Source organism: Numenius arquata, chromosome 1, assembly GCF_964106895.1.
Source record: "Numenius arquata chromosome 1, bNumArq3.hap1.1, whole genome shotgun sequence".
Lineage (NCBI taxonomy): Eukaryota > Metazoa > Chordata > Aves > Charadriiformes > Scolopacidae > Numenius > Numenius arquata.
Window position 1 is genome coordinate 111,794,293 of NC_133576.1, and position 18,196 is coordinate 111,812,488.

The 18,196-nt window shown below is 43.7% G+C and overlaps 1 protein-coding gene across 1 annotated transcript in view; it reads left to right on the top strand.

The window, feature by feature from the left end:
- FAM124A (family with sequence similarity 124 member A) overlaps nt 1-6,803 on the top strand; it is a 43,259-nt gene extending 36,456 nt beyond the window's left edge. The window contains exon 4 of the mRNA XM_074156611.1: nt 6,000-6,803. Within this exon, the coding sequence (XP_074012712.1) occupies nt 6,000-6,803 (804 nt within the window). The remainder of the gene's footprint in view (nt 1-5,999) is intronic.
- The last annotated feature ends 11,393 nt before the right edge of the window (nt 6,804-18,196 follow it).

Below are 18,196 nucleotides of genomic sequence, written 5' to 3' on the forward strand. Positions count from 1 at the left end.
GTTTTTAAAAATCTTCCACTCTGCTTTTCCTTTCCTTTTAGTGCCTTAGGTGTTCGATTCTTCTTAGTGCTAACGGTTGGTTTTGGTGGTGACACAGCTGAATCAGTCACTAACTGATGGAGGAATAGGAGATGATTTTTCAGTTGTTTTTCTTTATGCCTAGGTACTTTGTCTTGGCTGTTAGCACAGTTATCTTTCATGGCATAGTAAGATCTCCGATGACTATGTACATCAGCAAAAACTCTTGAGAGTGAATATATTTAACATTACAAGATACCTACCTGTTCTAGTTTTATAAACACAGTGCACACCACTTTTCAAATATATTCAACTCAATTTTAAATTTAATTTCTGCATCTTGCCTTTTAATATTCTGCCCTTGGGAATAGGTTTTGCCTTTCAAGTAAGACTTACGGTGATACTGAGGACTAATCTGTGCTATTTTTTTCTCAAGTTGATTCATTTTTATTATTATTTCTGGATCAATCCCACTGGTTTTAATACAGTTAAACAAACACTGTCGCACTCCTGTTGAGCAAGGCAGGCAAAACCTGGGCTCAGGATGGTGATGCTGTTGCCGTGCTGGCTGTTTGGCTGGGTTCTGACCTCAGCAGAGCCCTGCTGGCAGTGCTTAATGCAGATAATGCGTAATGAGATCACTATCTGCTTTCTTAAAAAGCAGGTAACTTAAAATAGACTGCAGGAGCACCCGTGGATTTTTTGTGTCAGGTATAAGTAGCCCAAGTGAAGTAGAAAGTGCATTTCTGCGAGGTTCTACCCAAGTTGTTTATGGCTTTCCCGTATATTCGTCATGAAATTCTTCTGCAGCCCATTGTAATACACAAAGACTCTAAATCCCTCCAGGCTTCACAAAGATTTGTGCAGAGATTATAAATGAGCAGCAGATTAGCACCAGATGAAAAAATCTGTCCTGCCAGAGAGCTAATCTGTTCAATGGCCGTTTTTGTCGTGTCTTTATGGCGAGGTCTGACAGCTTTCTCTCTCTGTATTTGGAATTCCAGTCAAAGTCAACGTGTGGGTTTGTTTCGAGTCTTTGTCCTCTCAGATGACTGACCCCCTCTCCAGCATCTCCACTGCGCTTGTGCCTGAGGCAGGCAGCCTGGCTGTACCAGGCAGGGCTCTGCCGGGCTGCAGCCAGGTATCAGGCAGTGCAAAAAGCAAGCTGTGAGAAGGCTGAAGATAAGGACTTGAAAAGAATTCAGAAAAATTCAAAGCAGATCCAACAGCTTCCAAAGCCAAGGGAAGAGGTGGGGAGGAAGGAGAAGGCTGTTCTGCTGAAATGAGTAGCTGCACGTGCATCACAGCGTCCTCAAGGCACAGAAATAGGTCTGGCTGCTTCCAGCATCCCATGGCCCAAAGGGCAGCAGGAGATCAGCGTATCCCATTTGCCTGTCGTGGTTTCTCCCAAGAGCAGTCACACATGGAAATCCAGTTTAAACTTTGTGGGACTGTCGGACACCGTAAGGTTAAAATGAAGAGGAGCGATCCCATGAATGCACCGGCTGCATGCAGCTCTCCCTGTGCCCTGCCAGGGCGGTACGAAGGAGCACAGTCAACGGCCTTGGCACAGGACTAGGAGCTAGTTTTTCCTGAGTTTTAATCCTGACTAAATCATCGAATCCCCTCTGTGATCTCTGACAAGCAACAGAATGTAGATACAGAAAAGTCTTATTAGGACACATAATCCAGTTCTCTACAATATAGGATTAGCCCGTAATCTTTATTCACTAGCATTTCATGAGATGGAGCTTCTGACACTCTACCTGTAGGACAGTTGTGCAGTCTGGTATTCTCACAGTCAGGAAAGTTTTCGATTGTGTTGCTTTAAGATGAAAGTATTTAAAAAATCTCCCCCTATTATTTCCCCTTTCTGGCCACGTCATGAAGGGCAGCATTGGAAAATAAGTCTTCTAAGTCATAACACATCTAAACAAAAAAGGATCAAGGTGAACAATTCTTCCTATAAACAGAGCTGTTCAGAAATAAGCTGTGTTAGTGATGTCTCTTGGCCTGCCCTGCAGGCAGCCATCCTAGGGGTAGGCTTTATTTGTCCCCTTCTCCTCTCTGATGCACCTTTACTTCCTGCCAGACCAACTGAGCTTGACCAGGAGCTGTAACCCGGTAGCAGGAATAACAGCAAATACCTTGTATAAAACAAAATGCTCTGATCTGAGCATAGGAGCATTAAAAGAGCTAGGGAAAAAGTTAAAAATGACAGAACCCTAAAATTAATAACTTACCTAAAGTAGATTTTTCTTCTTAGCGTAAGTATGTTCCAGGTACTTAAAGCTATTTAGATGCATGGGGCAGGTTGCCCTTTCCAAGTGCTCCCACTTAGTAGTCCATTTCCCCTTTCCTTCTACTTTTTATCTGCATATTGGTTAGAAAGTTCCTCTGTGAGAGCCCCTAGGGTTTTGGGCAGGGGTGTTTCATCTCACCTCATCCATTTATCCTGGTGTTGCCTCTCTGCTCCACACCGTCGTAGGCGATGCCTCAGGTGAGCATCCTATTGAGTGCTGGCAGTTTGGTTGCACCTGTGTTGCACCTTGTGTTGCATAGCTACAATCCAAAACTAACACAACCTGATTTAAACTGGAGTGTTTGTAAATATTAGAAAAAGCTCAAACCAGCTCTTTTCATGTCTGTGCTTTATCCCCAAAACGCTTAAGACTTCACCTGTATTAATAAATTAAATGTGCCTAGGAACATTCCCAGGCACTGAAGTACCTGATATGGAGTGGCCCGTGCATGTGCTTGCAGGCCAGGCAGGATACAGCAGACACCTGTACCAATTAGACATCTGTATCAGACCCAGTATCTCTCACTAATGGTGACCCGAGAGACCAAATTAAATTACTTTTTCTTCGGAACACGTGTCGAAAGTTATGTCAATAAATAAGAATAACAAATTATTACCATCATCTAAAGGCATGAGACTTTTACTAGTGTGCAAAATACCTCCTCTATACACCAAAGCAAAATAAAGATGTGGAAGTTATCTGTGCAGGATTTGGTTCGGCTCCAGACTTCAGACATCTAAAACTGGTGTCTAACTGCAGGTATTCTTGTGTGACCTACACTCTGTGTTCTCACTGTAGTCAATGGGTATGGTACTCAGTACAGCCCAAGGACCTAGAAAACAATTCAGCTAACCAGACACAGGAATTTGTCTTTAGGAAAAACTGAGTTGCTCTCCAGACTCCATTGGCTGTATTAACTAGACAATAAATCCTACATGTGATGTCTGTAGGCTCTGTCTTATATACATATAGACAGATGGTATGGTCTGCGCAAGGTAAAGGCAAGGCTTTTGTACTGCTCACAGAACGTTCCCCAGTGCAAGTGTCCAATCTGTCCCCCAAAGCCTTGTGTTTTCAGGTGTAGTTTTGCCCCAATTATTACCAGTGCTTGGATCCTTGGTTTCTTTGGGTCCTTGATCTGCCAAATTACCAGCTAAGACTACGAAAACAAAAGAATCACAGAATCACAGAATGGTTAGAGTTGGAAGGGACCTTAGAGATCATCGAGTTCCAACTCCCTCTGCTGTGGGCAGGGACACCTCCACTAGACCAGGTTGCTCAAAGCCCCATCCAGCCTGGCCTTAAACACTTCCAGAGATGGGACATCCACAACTTCCCTGGGAAAATATAGCACAAAATATAGCACAAAAACTAGTCATGGTCAGGCAATCCGCCATCTTCTCTCTGAGAGGTCGGCAAAGTGTCCTGGGGGTGCTTCTGTTGATTCAGCAAGCATGGTGGTTGAGTCCATGTAGCGTATCTGATATCAGAGATACTGAACAGAAAAAAATACTGCCTTTGGTTAGTGCAAACAGCAATATAATAGGAGTGTTTTCTTGAACAAAGTTATCAAAAGAGTGCAGTGATTTGTTTGTGTACTTTCAGCATGTCATATTGGTCTGGCTGGTTTATCCAGAAATGTCTTCAGTTAAGAAACAGCTGGTATTTTATTGATGGACACAAGCCTTTTATCTTGCTGAGCAATTTTTTAAACAAATTAGCTCACCTATTGCATAAATAAAATAATGTTGCATGTGGAGGTCTGAAGTGATTTCTGGTTAATGTTGTGTTGACAATCTGACTTACTTCATTTGACTCTTATGTACTCAATTTCTTATCAGTTAATGAAACTGCTACACTACTGTGGTTAATTTACCCATTAATTCATTTAATTCTTTATGGCATTAAGGAAAAGAGCTTATTATATTATACAGAAATAGGTTATGAATTAATATACCTCATTACATATGCATTGGTGTTTATATAGATATTCATCTACAATGCCTAAGTGAACTCCTATGGTTTGGCTGTCCTATAGATCACCTCTAGCTAGATGATCACGAATGAGCAAAACATTTTTTGCAGATGTGAAAAACCTTTTTTGCCTTTAGAATCACTGCAATAAAAAAAAACAGGAGATGGCTATGACAGATCTGGGTCACTAAGACAATGTGATGTGCACTAGCAAGATGTTAGAAGCAGCAATGTACGGAGTTCTTTTAGAGACAGCGGATACAAAGGATCTCCCTGGTTGCCAGGTCTCATCCCTTTCTATCACTTCATATAATCTCTTTGGTAAAATGATCAAGATCCATCTTCTGTTGTGAGTAGAAACCTTTTGTTAGTTTGTGGTTCAGGTTTTTTAATGGATAGTTCGTCTTTGTTTTTTCTCTTGTGCCTGCATCTTTTTCAGTTTGAATTTATTCTTTTTCACATAGGCATGGTTTGAGTCACGTGCAGCATTCTGCATGAGGCCATAGCGGTGTTGTACACAGCATATTAATACCTTTTTAACTCACTTGAGACTGCCCAGAATCGTGTTTGCCACAGCATTGTCACTTTAAGAGCACATAGTGACCGAGATACCTAGTACTTTCTCCTCTGTTGTTTCCAACTGACAAGTTCCATAGCTGAGATTAATGTTTATACTCAAGGGGATGATCTGGCACTTTGTCCAACTGTCCCTTTTGGGACAGAAATCTAGCGTTTTGTGTTATGTGAGAAATTTCAGTAAGAACATTTTAAATAAAACTTTTTAAAATTTGAACTTCTAAAAGCCTTATTGAGATAAGAGGGATGATAAAAAGCCTTATGATTGCTCAGACACTAGGGACTCAGTTCAGTTACCCACACATCGGTGTCTAATTCCATAGGAAGGCCACCTGGCCTCCAGCAGCTTCTTGAGAAGGACATTGTCTCCCCATTTGTCACAGCTGCTGTACCTGTGCAAATGCTCGAGTATCTGGCAGGTAGACAACTGAATCCTGCCCTAGGGATGAGATTCAGGTCCAGACTCAGATCATAACCATGAGGTTACATCTTTAGTCTAGGTGTCTACAAGGAAATTAGGTGTCCAAAGCTGTCCTTAAAGTCATTAGGAGCTAGATAAAAGAGCAAGTGCGTTCTAGGGTGCACTGTTCAACTAACCAGATGTAAAAGAAAAAATGTGAAAGAATTGAAAGTAGTAGTAAATTCCCATTGAGACAACAGAGAATGAGGTTGCTTGCTAAAGGCTTTTTGATGTTTCAGAAGAAAAAATAAAAAAATTGCACCACAGTAAGCAAGAAATGAGAAATATTAATGATGGTAACATACCTCTCCCATTTCTTCAGTTTATTCTTTAGCTGTCCACTAAGGCAGTAGTGTTGGAAGACAGAATATGAATTAATCTGAACAAGTCAATAGTAAGTGAGAATTTCAAGCTAGTGTAATTCAGCCTGCAAGGCAGGGCTCCTCTACCATTTATTCTTGTTGTCTTCAAGGCTCCTTATGTAAATATTTGGGATTTTGGCAGGGTGCTTTCTCTTTGTTATTGAAGTGAAACATTTGCTGCAAGCATACTGAATGAAGTCTGCTTCGTAATTATTTGCAGTAACAACTCAGCAATGGAGACTTACGGTTGTAAGACTGCCAATTCTCTATTAATGTGGTCTTCTTTTCTCCCTCTCCCGGCTGCAGCAAGCACGTGGTTGGTGTAGGAAGTCTGCAAAGCAGAACAAACAACCATATCCATCTGTGTCAACAGATTCCCGCTTCACCACTCTGCCAGCCTTTCTTCCTCAGATCCACCGATCTGTCCCTGAACAACCAAAAGAAATGGGCCAAAACAAGGTGCATCACGCAAATGGCCTTGGTCATCATCTTGGTTTCTCCCAGCAGGACTTGAGACACAGTGAACAAGGAGACTTCACATGCAGATCCAGCAGTGCTTCCAGCATTTCATGGTCATTTAAACGAAGCAAGTCTTTGTTCTGCTTGCCCACAGTGAACTCCTCCTCAGCCTCAGAGACTTTTCATTTCAATGAACCATTTCAGTTTTTAAATATTGGGTCACCTGCAACCAGGTTGAAAACATGGAGATGCAGCCCCAGGCTTAACATTGATGACTTGGAGGGTGCCCAGGAGACTGATGTAGACACAGGGATGAAGCTATCCTTCTCAGACCTGTCTGTAGTCTCTGCATACTCTGCCCTTAATGGATTTTGCAATGACTTGAAAGCCTCTCTTCCCCCACAGAAGCAAGCTATCAGTAAGACTAAAGAGGCAGCCACCAGTGGAAGGCCTGTATCAACTGTGTGCAATACCTTTGAGTCAGTTGACGGTTCACTGCCTTCTCTCTCCGAATGGTCTTCCAGCTCATTCACATCATCATCTCTCTCCAAGCAGCCCAAACAGTCCTCGAGAGCAGCTCCTTGTTCCCTGGATGATCATGGTAGTGTTTGCCCAGCTTCATCAGCGAATGAAGAAGAATTTTACATCTGAGGTTTCTCTATCTTAAAACTTCCATGGCAAGTATGTTCTACTTGTGAATGACAGCAGCGGGCCCACCTTGATCTTGCAGAAGGTTCCTTACTGATGAGGTAATGCAACAGAGTATACTGAATATTTGAAGAAAGCATTTGGATCCCTCAGAGATGGGCATCCCCATACTATGTACAGGAAAGCAGTCTGAGTTTTCATCCTGTACATTTGTGCTGGAGGGGATGATCAGAGGCTTGTCCATGGCAGTACAAGGTGGATGGTTTCTATGACCGACCCTTGGACTGGTAGTGAAAGAAATGCCAGAAGAGGCACATAATAATCCAGTTTTCTTTGGCAGAAACTGAAGAGTACTTTGTGACACCAACCTGCTTTATCTTTTCTGAGAAATTCCCTTAACTCAGGAAAGATGGTAGGAGAAAGGGGTCTTCTTTCCCTTCACAAGTTCCAAAGGCAGCTCTAAGCACAGCAGGTCCCAGTAACATGTCTGCAGTAGAGTCAGTCAAGACGTTTCCTGTGAGGACACACATAGTTCCTTCTAACTTCTGAGTTGGCAGTGCTGGGGTGGGAAGAAGCTTCACTTCTTCCCCAGGGAAGAGGAAACTCTGCTGTATCTGTCACTTTTACAGTCCAAGATGCGGAAAGTGCCAAAAGGGAAACCTTACAGAACATTTTCAACCCATCCCCTCAAAAAGCACATCCTTTCCAGTTGGAAGGGTGCCATCTGGGCTGTTGTCTGACCCGCTTATGTAGACAGTGATAAACCCAAGTAAACCACGTTTGCTACTTCTAACTCAGGCAATACAGAGCTTACCATTTTGGAATACAAAACAAGTAAGATAAGATAACCCAGCATTTTTATATATTGCTACACCACTAGTCCCAAATATATGGCAGCTCACAAATTTTCAAAAAGTTGGGTTTTTTCTGTTAAAAATAATTAAAGCAGAAACTTATTTTTCATATTTCCAGTGCAAGCATACCTTTTTCTGAGTAAAATGCATTTCTTCTCAAATACCTCTGTCAAGAGGGAGAACAAGTCAACAAGTCAAATTTTACTGGCTTTTCAAGTGATGTTTTTAAAATACACGCTCTTGATAATCTGATTTGCTCCAAATCATTTGGTATTTAAAAAAAAAAAGAAGTAAGTAAAAAGCTGTGAATATGACAGCTAAGTACCTTCACCCGGATTTAAGTTGTATATAGAGATTGCATCGTGCATGTTCTGAAAAGTTACATTTTTGGCAGAGAAGTGGTGCTGATTGCAGCTCTGGCATAGCCGGTGAGAAAAAGACCGTGTTAAAATGTGTGTGTATAATACTGTATGTAACCTATATACAGCTACAGATGCTGAAGACCTACCGTGATGGTATTGTGGTGGAATAAAAATGCATTTGTGGAGAAAAATGCTTGCTATATTACCAGGTAGTTTTACTCAGAAGAATTGCTGCTTTGAAGGAAAAAAAAATAAAAATGTGCACCCGTACTCTAAATAATATTTACAAAAAGTGGAACAGCTCCCCTGGCCCATTAAAGCAGTTTGTAGAAACAATTCTGGAAGAAAGCCTGGGAGAAATTGAGTCCAGGTTTACAGGGGAGGAGGAGGGATTGCATTAAAGCTGCACCCCCAATCTGGAAGAGGCCAGGGGGATAGTCAAGAGCCAGGATGCTGCTCCTCAAGGCTTTTTCATTTTGCTGTCATTTTCTCCACAAGGGGAAAGAGGCATCAGGCTGAAGTCGAAGCCTCCTCTTTGTGAGATGCTATCATAGCATATACCAGAGGTAGACCTTGTCTTTTGTGCTAAACACAATGTATAAATAGGAAAATCTATTCAAGCTCTAAGAGCACAGGAGATTATCAGCCTCCTCTAGCCCTCCAAACTGTTTAGGCTTACTGCAGTTTTGGGTAAACTGTTCTCTTAGGAAATGTCTGGGGCCAGAAATAGCACTAATGAAGGGTTTGTCATGGTGTGCATGTGTTTACCTGCTCTATACTCCTTCAGAGTCCACACAGTCTTTCCACTGACTTTTGTGGCCTTTGGATCAAACCCTCTCTGAACACAGCAGACCTGATTTATCCAAAGTTGTGCTCCATGTTATTGTTTGTACCCTGTCAAAATACTTGTAAAACACTGTGAGGTCAGACCAGCACTTTTTTCCATCATCATGCAATTCACCACTGCCTAGGACAGTCAGGCTCCACAGGTTTAAATTTGTGATTCCTTATTTTCTATCATATTCATGGTAGTAGAAAAACAAATGATGAAATAGCATTGTATATTCATGTGAGAGCCATTTTATCAACACTAGCCACTTCCAGGTATGATATCCAACAGGATGAATTTGGTTCAAATCTGTTAAAAATTTTGGTATTCATTATTTGGAAGAGGGGAAAAAACAAAGGCCTTCTCACAATATTTTAATAATATAGATAGCAAATGATCTGAACATGAAATCGAAAACTGGTTTGAGCTGATGTGTCTGTCTGATCCTGGAATCATGCCAACACCCAGGCTCCTGACAAAAGCTGTTTGGGGCTTTTAAGGAAGAGGAGGCTTTGAAATATCTTTCCGCCTCTGCAAGAAGGAGTTCAGCACATCTGGGGGCAGTCTCCAGACGCAGCAGGAAGCACTAGTGCTGGAGGTCTGCAAACAAGTACAGGACGGCTCAAGTGTCAATCGTGAGGCTCACGTGCGGCATTAACCGGCAGCTCCGCAAACATCTCAGCTCCAGGTTTTATCACGTTAATCCTAGTAACGGGAAGAAAGCCAAACGAGCTTCCACAGACTCTGAGTTTATGCTGTCTCCACTGGTTCCATCTCCAAGTATTTCTATTCTGTTCTGTTTACTGATAGTTAACTAGAAATGAAAGTTTTAATTGTTTACATTCATGGTGCTTGTAACCAAATTTTGGAATAACTGAGTGTCCTACTGTCGGGAAAAACAGAGATGATAGTGTACAGAAAGCTTTTTGTCTATAATAAAGAAAGCCAGAGTTTGAAGAGTGTTTCACTGAAGGTTGGCTTCATTAATTCTCTTCCCATTATTTAAGAAGGGGCTGATCTTTTCAGAGAGTTGAATATGCACAAGTTTCATGGCGTTTACTTATGTATTGTATTGTTTTGGTTAAATTATGAACAATGTAATTTGAGAACTGCAGGTTTACCCTGAACTTTCTCTCCTTCTCACCCCGAAATGCATTGCTTCTGTGAAATAAAATAGAGATGAAAAGTCAGTTGTGCTTGGCCTTCTGCGTGCTTATTTATGAAGTACTGTAGACTCGCTGACTATTTTAACTAGGCTTCAAAATGAGTGCAGTGACACAAGCTCTCCAGCTCTTGGCAGTGCATGTCGGTGGGATAATTACAAAATAAACATAGCAAAAATATTTTTTATGTTGGACTCAGCTTTGCCTCTGCAGACCAGATCTTTTGTTTTTCACCGTGTTATTGTAAATTATTTGCTCCAGTAAAGCTGAATGATAAAATAGGAGCTGTAACACATATTAGTAATCCTGGATGCTTAAATCCCATCTTGGTTTGCTTCATGTACGTTGGTCTTCATAATAGCACGTCTCTCTTATTTCCATCAGTGTGTGGTGTTATCTATTTCACATTTCTTTATTCTCCTCACGGGATGAGTCTGCATGTCAACATTACATTGTATATGCAAAGCAATGTAGATTTGGCTTTGTTTACTTTTTATGGGTTTATGGTTTAACATTGTGGGTTTTAAATATATTTATATGGCAGTTATAGAATCATAGAAACATCAGGAGTTGGAAGAGGCCTCTGGAGGTTGTCTAGTCCAAAACGTCAGCTGAAAGCAGGCGCAAAGCTGCTCAAACCTGAAAGCTTTGAAATTAAATCAGGTTGTTCAGGACCTTGTCTGATCAGGTTTGAAAATATCCAAAGGTGGCATTTTCACAGTGTCTCTGGGCAACCTGCACCAGCGCTTAACCACTGTCATGGTGAAGAATTACTTCCTAATCTGCAGTCAGAATTTCTCGTGTTTGAACTTGTGATCTTTCCCTCTTGTTTTGCTGTGTACCTCTGAGAAACTCTGGCTCTATTTTCTCTATAATCCCCCTTTAGGTGGTGGAAGGCTGCCATTGGTCCCACAGTTTCTCCTTGCACGTCATATACTCCAGCTCCCTGACCATCTCAATCGCTCCAGCCCCTCTGAACTCTCTCCATTTTGTCAATATCTCTCTTGTATTGGGGAGCCCAAAACTATGCAGCGCTCTGGATGTGGTTTGAAGGGTGCTGAGTTATTTCCATCAACCTGATGGTAACTCATCAAGTTGTGGATGCCCCATCCCTCGAAGTTTTCAAGACCAGGCTGGATGGGGCTTTGAGCAACCTGGGCTAATGGGAGGTGTCCCTGTCCATAGCATGGGGGTTGGAACAAGATGATCTGTAAGGACCCTTCCAACCCAAAGCATTCTATGATTCTATGATTCTATGAGCTCCCTTGCTTATAACACCCAGTATGCTGCTGACCTTATCACTGCAGGGGTGCATTGTTTACTCGTGTCCAACTTGCTCTTCACCAGGACCCCAACATCCTTTTCTACAGAGCTGCCAGTAGGTGCCCAACTGTCCTGTGGTACAGGGTTAGTCCACATGAGGTGCAGGACTGGCATTTGTCTTTTTTGAAATTTGTGAGGTTCTTGTTGGCACCTTCCTCCATCTAGTGAAGGTCTCTGTGAATGACAAGCCTGCTTTTCGGTATATCAGTCACTCCCCCCATTGGGAGTCATCTGCAAACTTGCTGAAGGTGCATTTCATCCCCTTATGAAAGACGTAGACAAAAGCATTGAACAGCACAGGCCCCAGTGTTTGCCTCAGAAGAATGCCACTTGCAGCTGACTGCCAGATAGACTTTAAACTAAGGGTACTCTTGTCCAGTGCCCTTCAAGCCTGATAGTCCGGTCAGTTATTCACCCACATTGTAGTCCACCCATCAAGCCCATATTTCCTTGATTTAGCTGCAAGGATACTATGGGAGACTATACTGAAAGTCTTGCTGAAGTCAAGCAAAATGACATCCACTGTTCTCTCTCCACCGACCGAGGGAGTCTTCTCATCAAAGATGGCAATCAGCTTAGTCAGGCATGATTTACTGTTGGTAAATACATTCTGGCTGTTCTAAATTACCTTCTTGTCCACCTTGTGCCTAGAAATGGCTTTGAGGAGGCTTTCTTGATAATCTTCCAGGAGTCTGAGGTTAGACTGATCAGCCTGTAGTTCCTCAGGTTGTCCTTTTTGGACTTCTTGAAGTGGGGTATGATGTTTTCTTTCCTCCAACCATCTGTAACTTCACCAAGCACCACAACCTTTCAAAACTGATAGAAAGCAATCTCACAATAACATTGGCGAGTTCCTTCAGCGCTGTCAGATGTAGCCAATCCAGCCCCATGGACCTTTGTATGTCCAGCTTATTGCACCCCTGACTCAGTCCTCCTTTAGTGTGATTGTGATTAGCACTTTTATCCTCCCAACTTTGCCACATGCAGACACCTATCAGGCCTGACAGCAGACCTTGCAAGTGAAGATCTTGTGACTGAAGGTGTAGGTTGTCCCAGTCAGCAGATTTTTCCAGATACAGAAAATGGGAACTGTTCTAGTCTGGTCTGAACTAGTTTCCAGTTGCTCAGAGAAGGCTTTATCTTTCTCCATTTCTTGATCGAGTGAGTTGTGGGAGAGGCCCACAACAATATCCGTTTTGTTAGCTACTCCTGACCTGTGAGCTCTTGACCATCTCATCCTCTGTTCCCTCACAAATGTGAATGCATTCATGCCACTCAGTTACCCAGAGCACAAACCCCACCACCATCTGCCATCCTTTCCTAAAAACCACGTATCCAGCCGCAGCAGCTCTAGTTATGTAGCTGCCCCATTACATCTCTAATCATCTAGTTTCACATCCTGAGAGTGTTGAGGTCTTTCAGGAGGGATTTTCAGGTTCACGAGCCTGAGCAGCAGAATGGAACTACCCTCGTCTTGGTAAGACAGTCCCATCTCACAAAGGGCTTTAGAAGCAGAGTAAAACCATGGATGCATTAACTATAGAAGAAACCAGAATATTGGAACACATTGGTGTTTTCAGTGGCTGATATCACCAAGGAGATGAGCACTTTTGATCCTGTACAGAAGCTTTTTGATACCTGCAGTTTCATGCCTAGGTAGCAAACACTGCAGTGGCCTAGCTTGGACACCTGAGCAGTCTTTATAAGAACGTATCAAGAGGCAGTACAAATGATAGTGCGGCTCAGGAAGGTCTGAGGTGCCATACATAGCAGTTTTGTAAATGGTTTTCCTCTCTTGAATTTGTCCAGTTGCTTGATGAGCCCATTTATCATTTGCAGCATCCTGTGGCAGGGAGTTCCACTGCTACATGTGGAACTACTACATGTTGTATAGGAAGGGTTATCTCCCTAACCTGCCACCTGCTAACTCCATTTGACACCCCCTAGGTTTACTCTAGGGAGAGACAGTCAATAACCATTTCTTGTTCACTATTTTCAGACCACTCATGATTTTATAAATTTCTATAAAACCTCCTTCTGTTTTCTTCTTTCAAGCTGAGGAGTCCTAACCTAGTTAGTCATTCTTCATAGGAAAACCATTCCATGATTTTGTTCATCCTTGTTACCCTTCTGCATTTTTTTCTGTTCTGCTATGTGCTTTTTGACCTAGGAGGTCCATAACCACACATAGTTTTGGAGCTGTAGATGCACTGTGGATTTACAGAATGGCTTGAAGGTGTTTTCCATTTTATTCTCTGTTCCTTTCCCAGTAATGTGACGTGCTGCTTTGACTGCAGCTGAGATCTTTATATAGCTCCAAGGTCCAATTCCCAAGCAGTAAAAGTCAGTTCAGAGCCTACTATCATGTATGTAAAATTAGATGTATTTTTTTAATGTAATTAATTTTAGAATTAGCTACATTGAATTTCATCTACCTTTTTATTGCCCCATTGATGTGTACTGTGAAACCCTTCTGCAACTTCTCCAGTTGTCCAGCATCTTTACTGTCTTGGATGCTTAATAACCACATAACCACAACAAACTCCCGTCTTGCGAAGCTTCCCTTTTTCCAGGTTTAAGTCATGCTGAACAATACAAGCTTGAGTACAAATCCCTGCATGACTCCACTGCCAACCTCCTTCCACTGTCAGAACTGGCTATTTATTTCTACCTTCTGTTTCCTGCCTTTTAATCAGTCCTTTATTCACATAACCGTACCTCTTAAACCATCACAGCATGATTTCTTTAAGAGGCTTTGATGAAGGACTTCGGGAAACTGTTCCTAGCTGCACACTTATTTGTTGATGCCTTCTGAAGCCTCTAATAGATTTATGAGGTGTGATTTCCCTTTATAAAACCATGTTGACTCTTCCCCAAAGTAACTCAAAATTATTTCTGTTCAGATAATGAATTCTTTCTCGTTTGAGTCTGAGTGTCATTTGAGTGCAGAGCAATCCTCCCTGTGGCATCCTTTCCCAGCTTCCAGGACTCAGCAGAGTGTAAATTGCTAAATTTACACAGAATCCAGACTTCCTGAGCCAAAAACTGTGTTCAGGTCACTGTGTGACCAACTGCTACATTGTGCTACCAATGGATTTATCCTCCATCAATTTGTCAGATCTACTGCTGAATCTCTTTTAATTCCTCGGGTTTCCACTGCAGTTCATGGCAGCGAATGGCACTGAATTCCTGCCCTGCATGAGAGGATAGTCATGTTTATTTGCAGCCTTCACCCAGATAATTTCACTGAGCGCTTCCTGTTCCAGAAGAAATCAATGCAGCATGCTGGGCAATGTTACTTCAGTACCTGGGAAGGATCCTGTCACCCTGAGCCCGGGAACAGGTTGGTTGTGAGATAACTGGGAGGAAATATACTGGATGTCTGTGTGTGGGGGAGGGATACAATTATTCGATGTGGAAAGCCCTTCAAGGCCTTATAAATCCTGTGATGGGAATTGTCTACAATAGCAAATGGAAGAGGGACAAGGAGAAGGTTCAAACACTGGATAATTTGGTTGCTTGTTGACTCTGTTTTGAACCTCCTCAAGCAGCATTCTGTAAGACACCACCTGGTCACCTTCACCCTAAGGACTGTTCTCACTATGGAAGAGGCTGCAGGAAGCCTGGACCCTTCTGTCTCCAACACTGTCCCATCAAACTTTGCGTCTTTCTGGGCTCCTACATGCCTTTGGGCATCCCACCAGGCATGAAATGCAGCCCCTCGTGGTCATGCTGTAAAAACACCTCTCAGTTGCACTGCCACGGAGTTGTCACTTTATTTCAGATTACAACCTCCCCTGGAAAATGGGATAATTGTGCCCTAGAGCCATAAGGATCCCGCAGTAGTCCAGGAGGGAAGCCAAGCCAGATGCCCTGTGGCATGCCTGTGACCAATGGGACAGCTCTGGAGGGTATGGACACAAGTCAAACAGTGCTGGGCTGGCCTTGGAACTGGAAATCAGTATTCAACTCACTTTTATTTAGCGATTTACAGATAGAGTGTTGCTTCAATGTGGCCACAGAAAGGGCATCTGGAGTCTGAGGGAGCTTAGCAACTGAACAGGCACACCCTGGCTCTGCTTTGACTCAGCTTTTCCATAGGCATGGTTCACTTTAGAATAAATTGTCCTTTTTAAAAACTCTTCTCCTGGATATGAGGCATAAAATGCAAAATAGCTGGGTAGGTGGAGGCCATTAATCCAATCTGCCCATCGTAAATAAAAACTGCTGACCATTAGAACGTAATGAAATGGAAAAGGATTTAGCGAGAGCTGACCAGTTATTAAGAGAAATACTCCATTGACATCTCCGTGACTGCAGAATACCTGTATTTTGTGACAGGATCACAGCAATGCAGTATGCTATATTTTTGTGTGTGTGTATATCTCACTGGGAAGCCACCGGCCTGCAAAAGTTGCTAGTGCCATCTCGTGGTTTTCATGCACACAAGTGTCAGCACAAGGAGCTGCCAGCCCTGGCAGTGACACCCACGGAGCACGCTGTGGGGGACACTGGCACGGTCCCCTCTGCACCCCACAACGATGTCCAGCATGGCCTGAGATGTGGCCCTGTCTCCAGGGTCTACTGGTCACTTTGCACCACACATCCCTGAAGAGCACGAGGTGAATGCGGTGGCATTCGCTTCACAGTGTGGTAGAAAGCAAGCCTTGCTCCAGCCGCCTCTGCCAATGAGACCTGCCTGCTCTTGCACCCTCTGTACCCTGCATTTCACTATTAGCTGCTGACAGTGCCTGTGCTGGTCTTCCACCCCACTGCTGTGCTTTGTCGCCCTGCCCTCCATCAGAAAGCTCAGGAGTGGAATAACCCGAGGAGGAATTTCTTTACTTTGAGGGTGGCAGAGCACTGGAACAGGCTGCCCAGAGAGGTGGTGGAGTCTCCATCTCTGGAGACATTCAAAACCCACCTGGACACATTCCTGTGCAACCTGCTCTAGGTGGACCTGCTTTGTCAGGGGGGTTGGACTAGATGATCTCCAGGTCCCTTCCAACCCCCATATCATTCTGTGATTCTGTGAACCCAACAGTTTGATGACCCAAACAGCTCGGCCATGTCATTTTGCTGCACTGGAGCCACAGGCGAGGAAGCAGCTACATCCCACAGGGCCACCATGCAGGGCTGTGCTCGGGATGGAGCCGAGCATCTGCTGAGAACAAGCCCTTGAGAACAATGTGGTAAGCTGGCTGGCTGTCACAAATTCCACTCTTTACTTTGATGAAAATTTTAGCCCTCCTGGTACGGAGATAATCTGCTAAGTATGACCCAACTCCTACCAAGACAATGCTGCTTGTGAGGTTAGCAGTGCCACCAGAGCGCTCCTGCTCCTTCAGTGCAATGAACTCTGTGACAGGGCCTCCCGGAACAGATGCAGTTTAAGAATGCAACACATAATACCAATTTTATTTATTCCTCCTACTGTGGTGAATTAACAGCCACCTTTTTGCAGTTCACACGTGCTATTGCATGGAGATATTTCTTTTTTTTTAGTTGGACTGTGCTTAGCAGCAGGTGTTTTTTTCACATGGTTTGCCATGACATGGCTACGAGTCCCACTTTTTCCTACTTTGGGTTTTTTTGGTTACAAGAAAGCAAAGCTTTAATTAATTACTTTGTGGCTCTGCTCGTGGATTTTGACTAGTTGCCAGTGTTCCCTTGTTGTGTCACATAAAGCCACAGAAACACAGCCTCTGTCCTTAAGTTTCACTCCCCAGCTTTCTTTCAAGAGCTGGTCGGTCTGTAGTTTTCCCACAGGAGGGGGTGAGGGTGCTCGTTCCCACCCTGCCACGTGTGTAAAGACTGTGCAGAAATTTTGAAGAATGGAGTTTCAGAGCTGCCTATGGCAGCAATAGGAATAACGACTGCTGGGGCTGCCACTGACACCCATCTGGGTAGAAGATGGAGAGGCGAGAGCTGGCAACGAGGTCAGGGGAGTGCTGGGACAAGGCAAAGGGCAGGAGAGGAGCAGAAAAATAGGATGTGACCTTCCTCCCTTTTTCTAGCCCCAGATGGTTCACCAGCTTCAGGCACACAGGGCCATGAAAAGTCCTGCTCTTCAAGACATAGGATGAAATGGGGGGATGGTGGAGAGGAACCATCAGCCCCGGGAGCTAAGGACGCTGAAGCTGTCAGGTTGCAAACAGGGCCTGAATGCACAGAGTGTTTTCCAAGTTTCCAGGACAACCTTTGCTCTGAGCTGATGGACTGGTTTGCTGTTTCAACCCCTTCCTTTGCAGATGAGTTCCCTTGGATTCATGCTGCCTGTCCCCACAGACACTGCTCTTCCATGGTCTTCCTCTTCCTTCCCTTAATCTTCCCTTTTCTTTCTCTTCCCATCCAGCTCATCCTTCTCCTTCACAAAACCCCAGGCCCATAAAAATCCCACTCAGTACAGCACTAACCCCTCCTTGGCCAAAACGAGCCTGGAGGTTCTCCCACTCTGCCCGCTCCCCCAGTTCCCCGACACATCCCCTTATCTCATCTCTTCAGACAGGACCCAAGTCTGGGTCTGCATCTGCAGCTCTGTGTCCAGAACAAAGCAGGACAGGACCCAGGCTCCTCTCCCTGCCCACTCCTCTCCTCAGCATCTTCTTACTAAATCAACCGGATTTGACAGGCTCGGAGAGCTGGGGTTGTTCAGCCTGGAGAAGAGAAGGCTCCGGGGAGACCTCATAGCAGCCTTCCAATATCTGAAGGGAGCCTACAGGAGAGCCGGAGAGGGACTCTTTGTCAGGAGATGTAGTGACAGGACAAGGGGTAATGGTTTTAAATTGGAAGAGGGGAGATTTACATTAGATATTAGGAAGAAATTCTTTACTGTGAGGGTGGTGAGACACTGGAACAGGTTGCC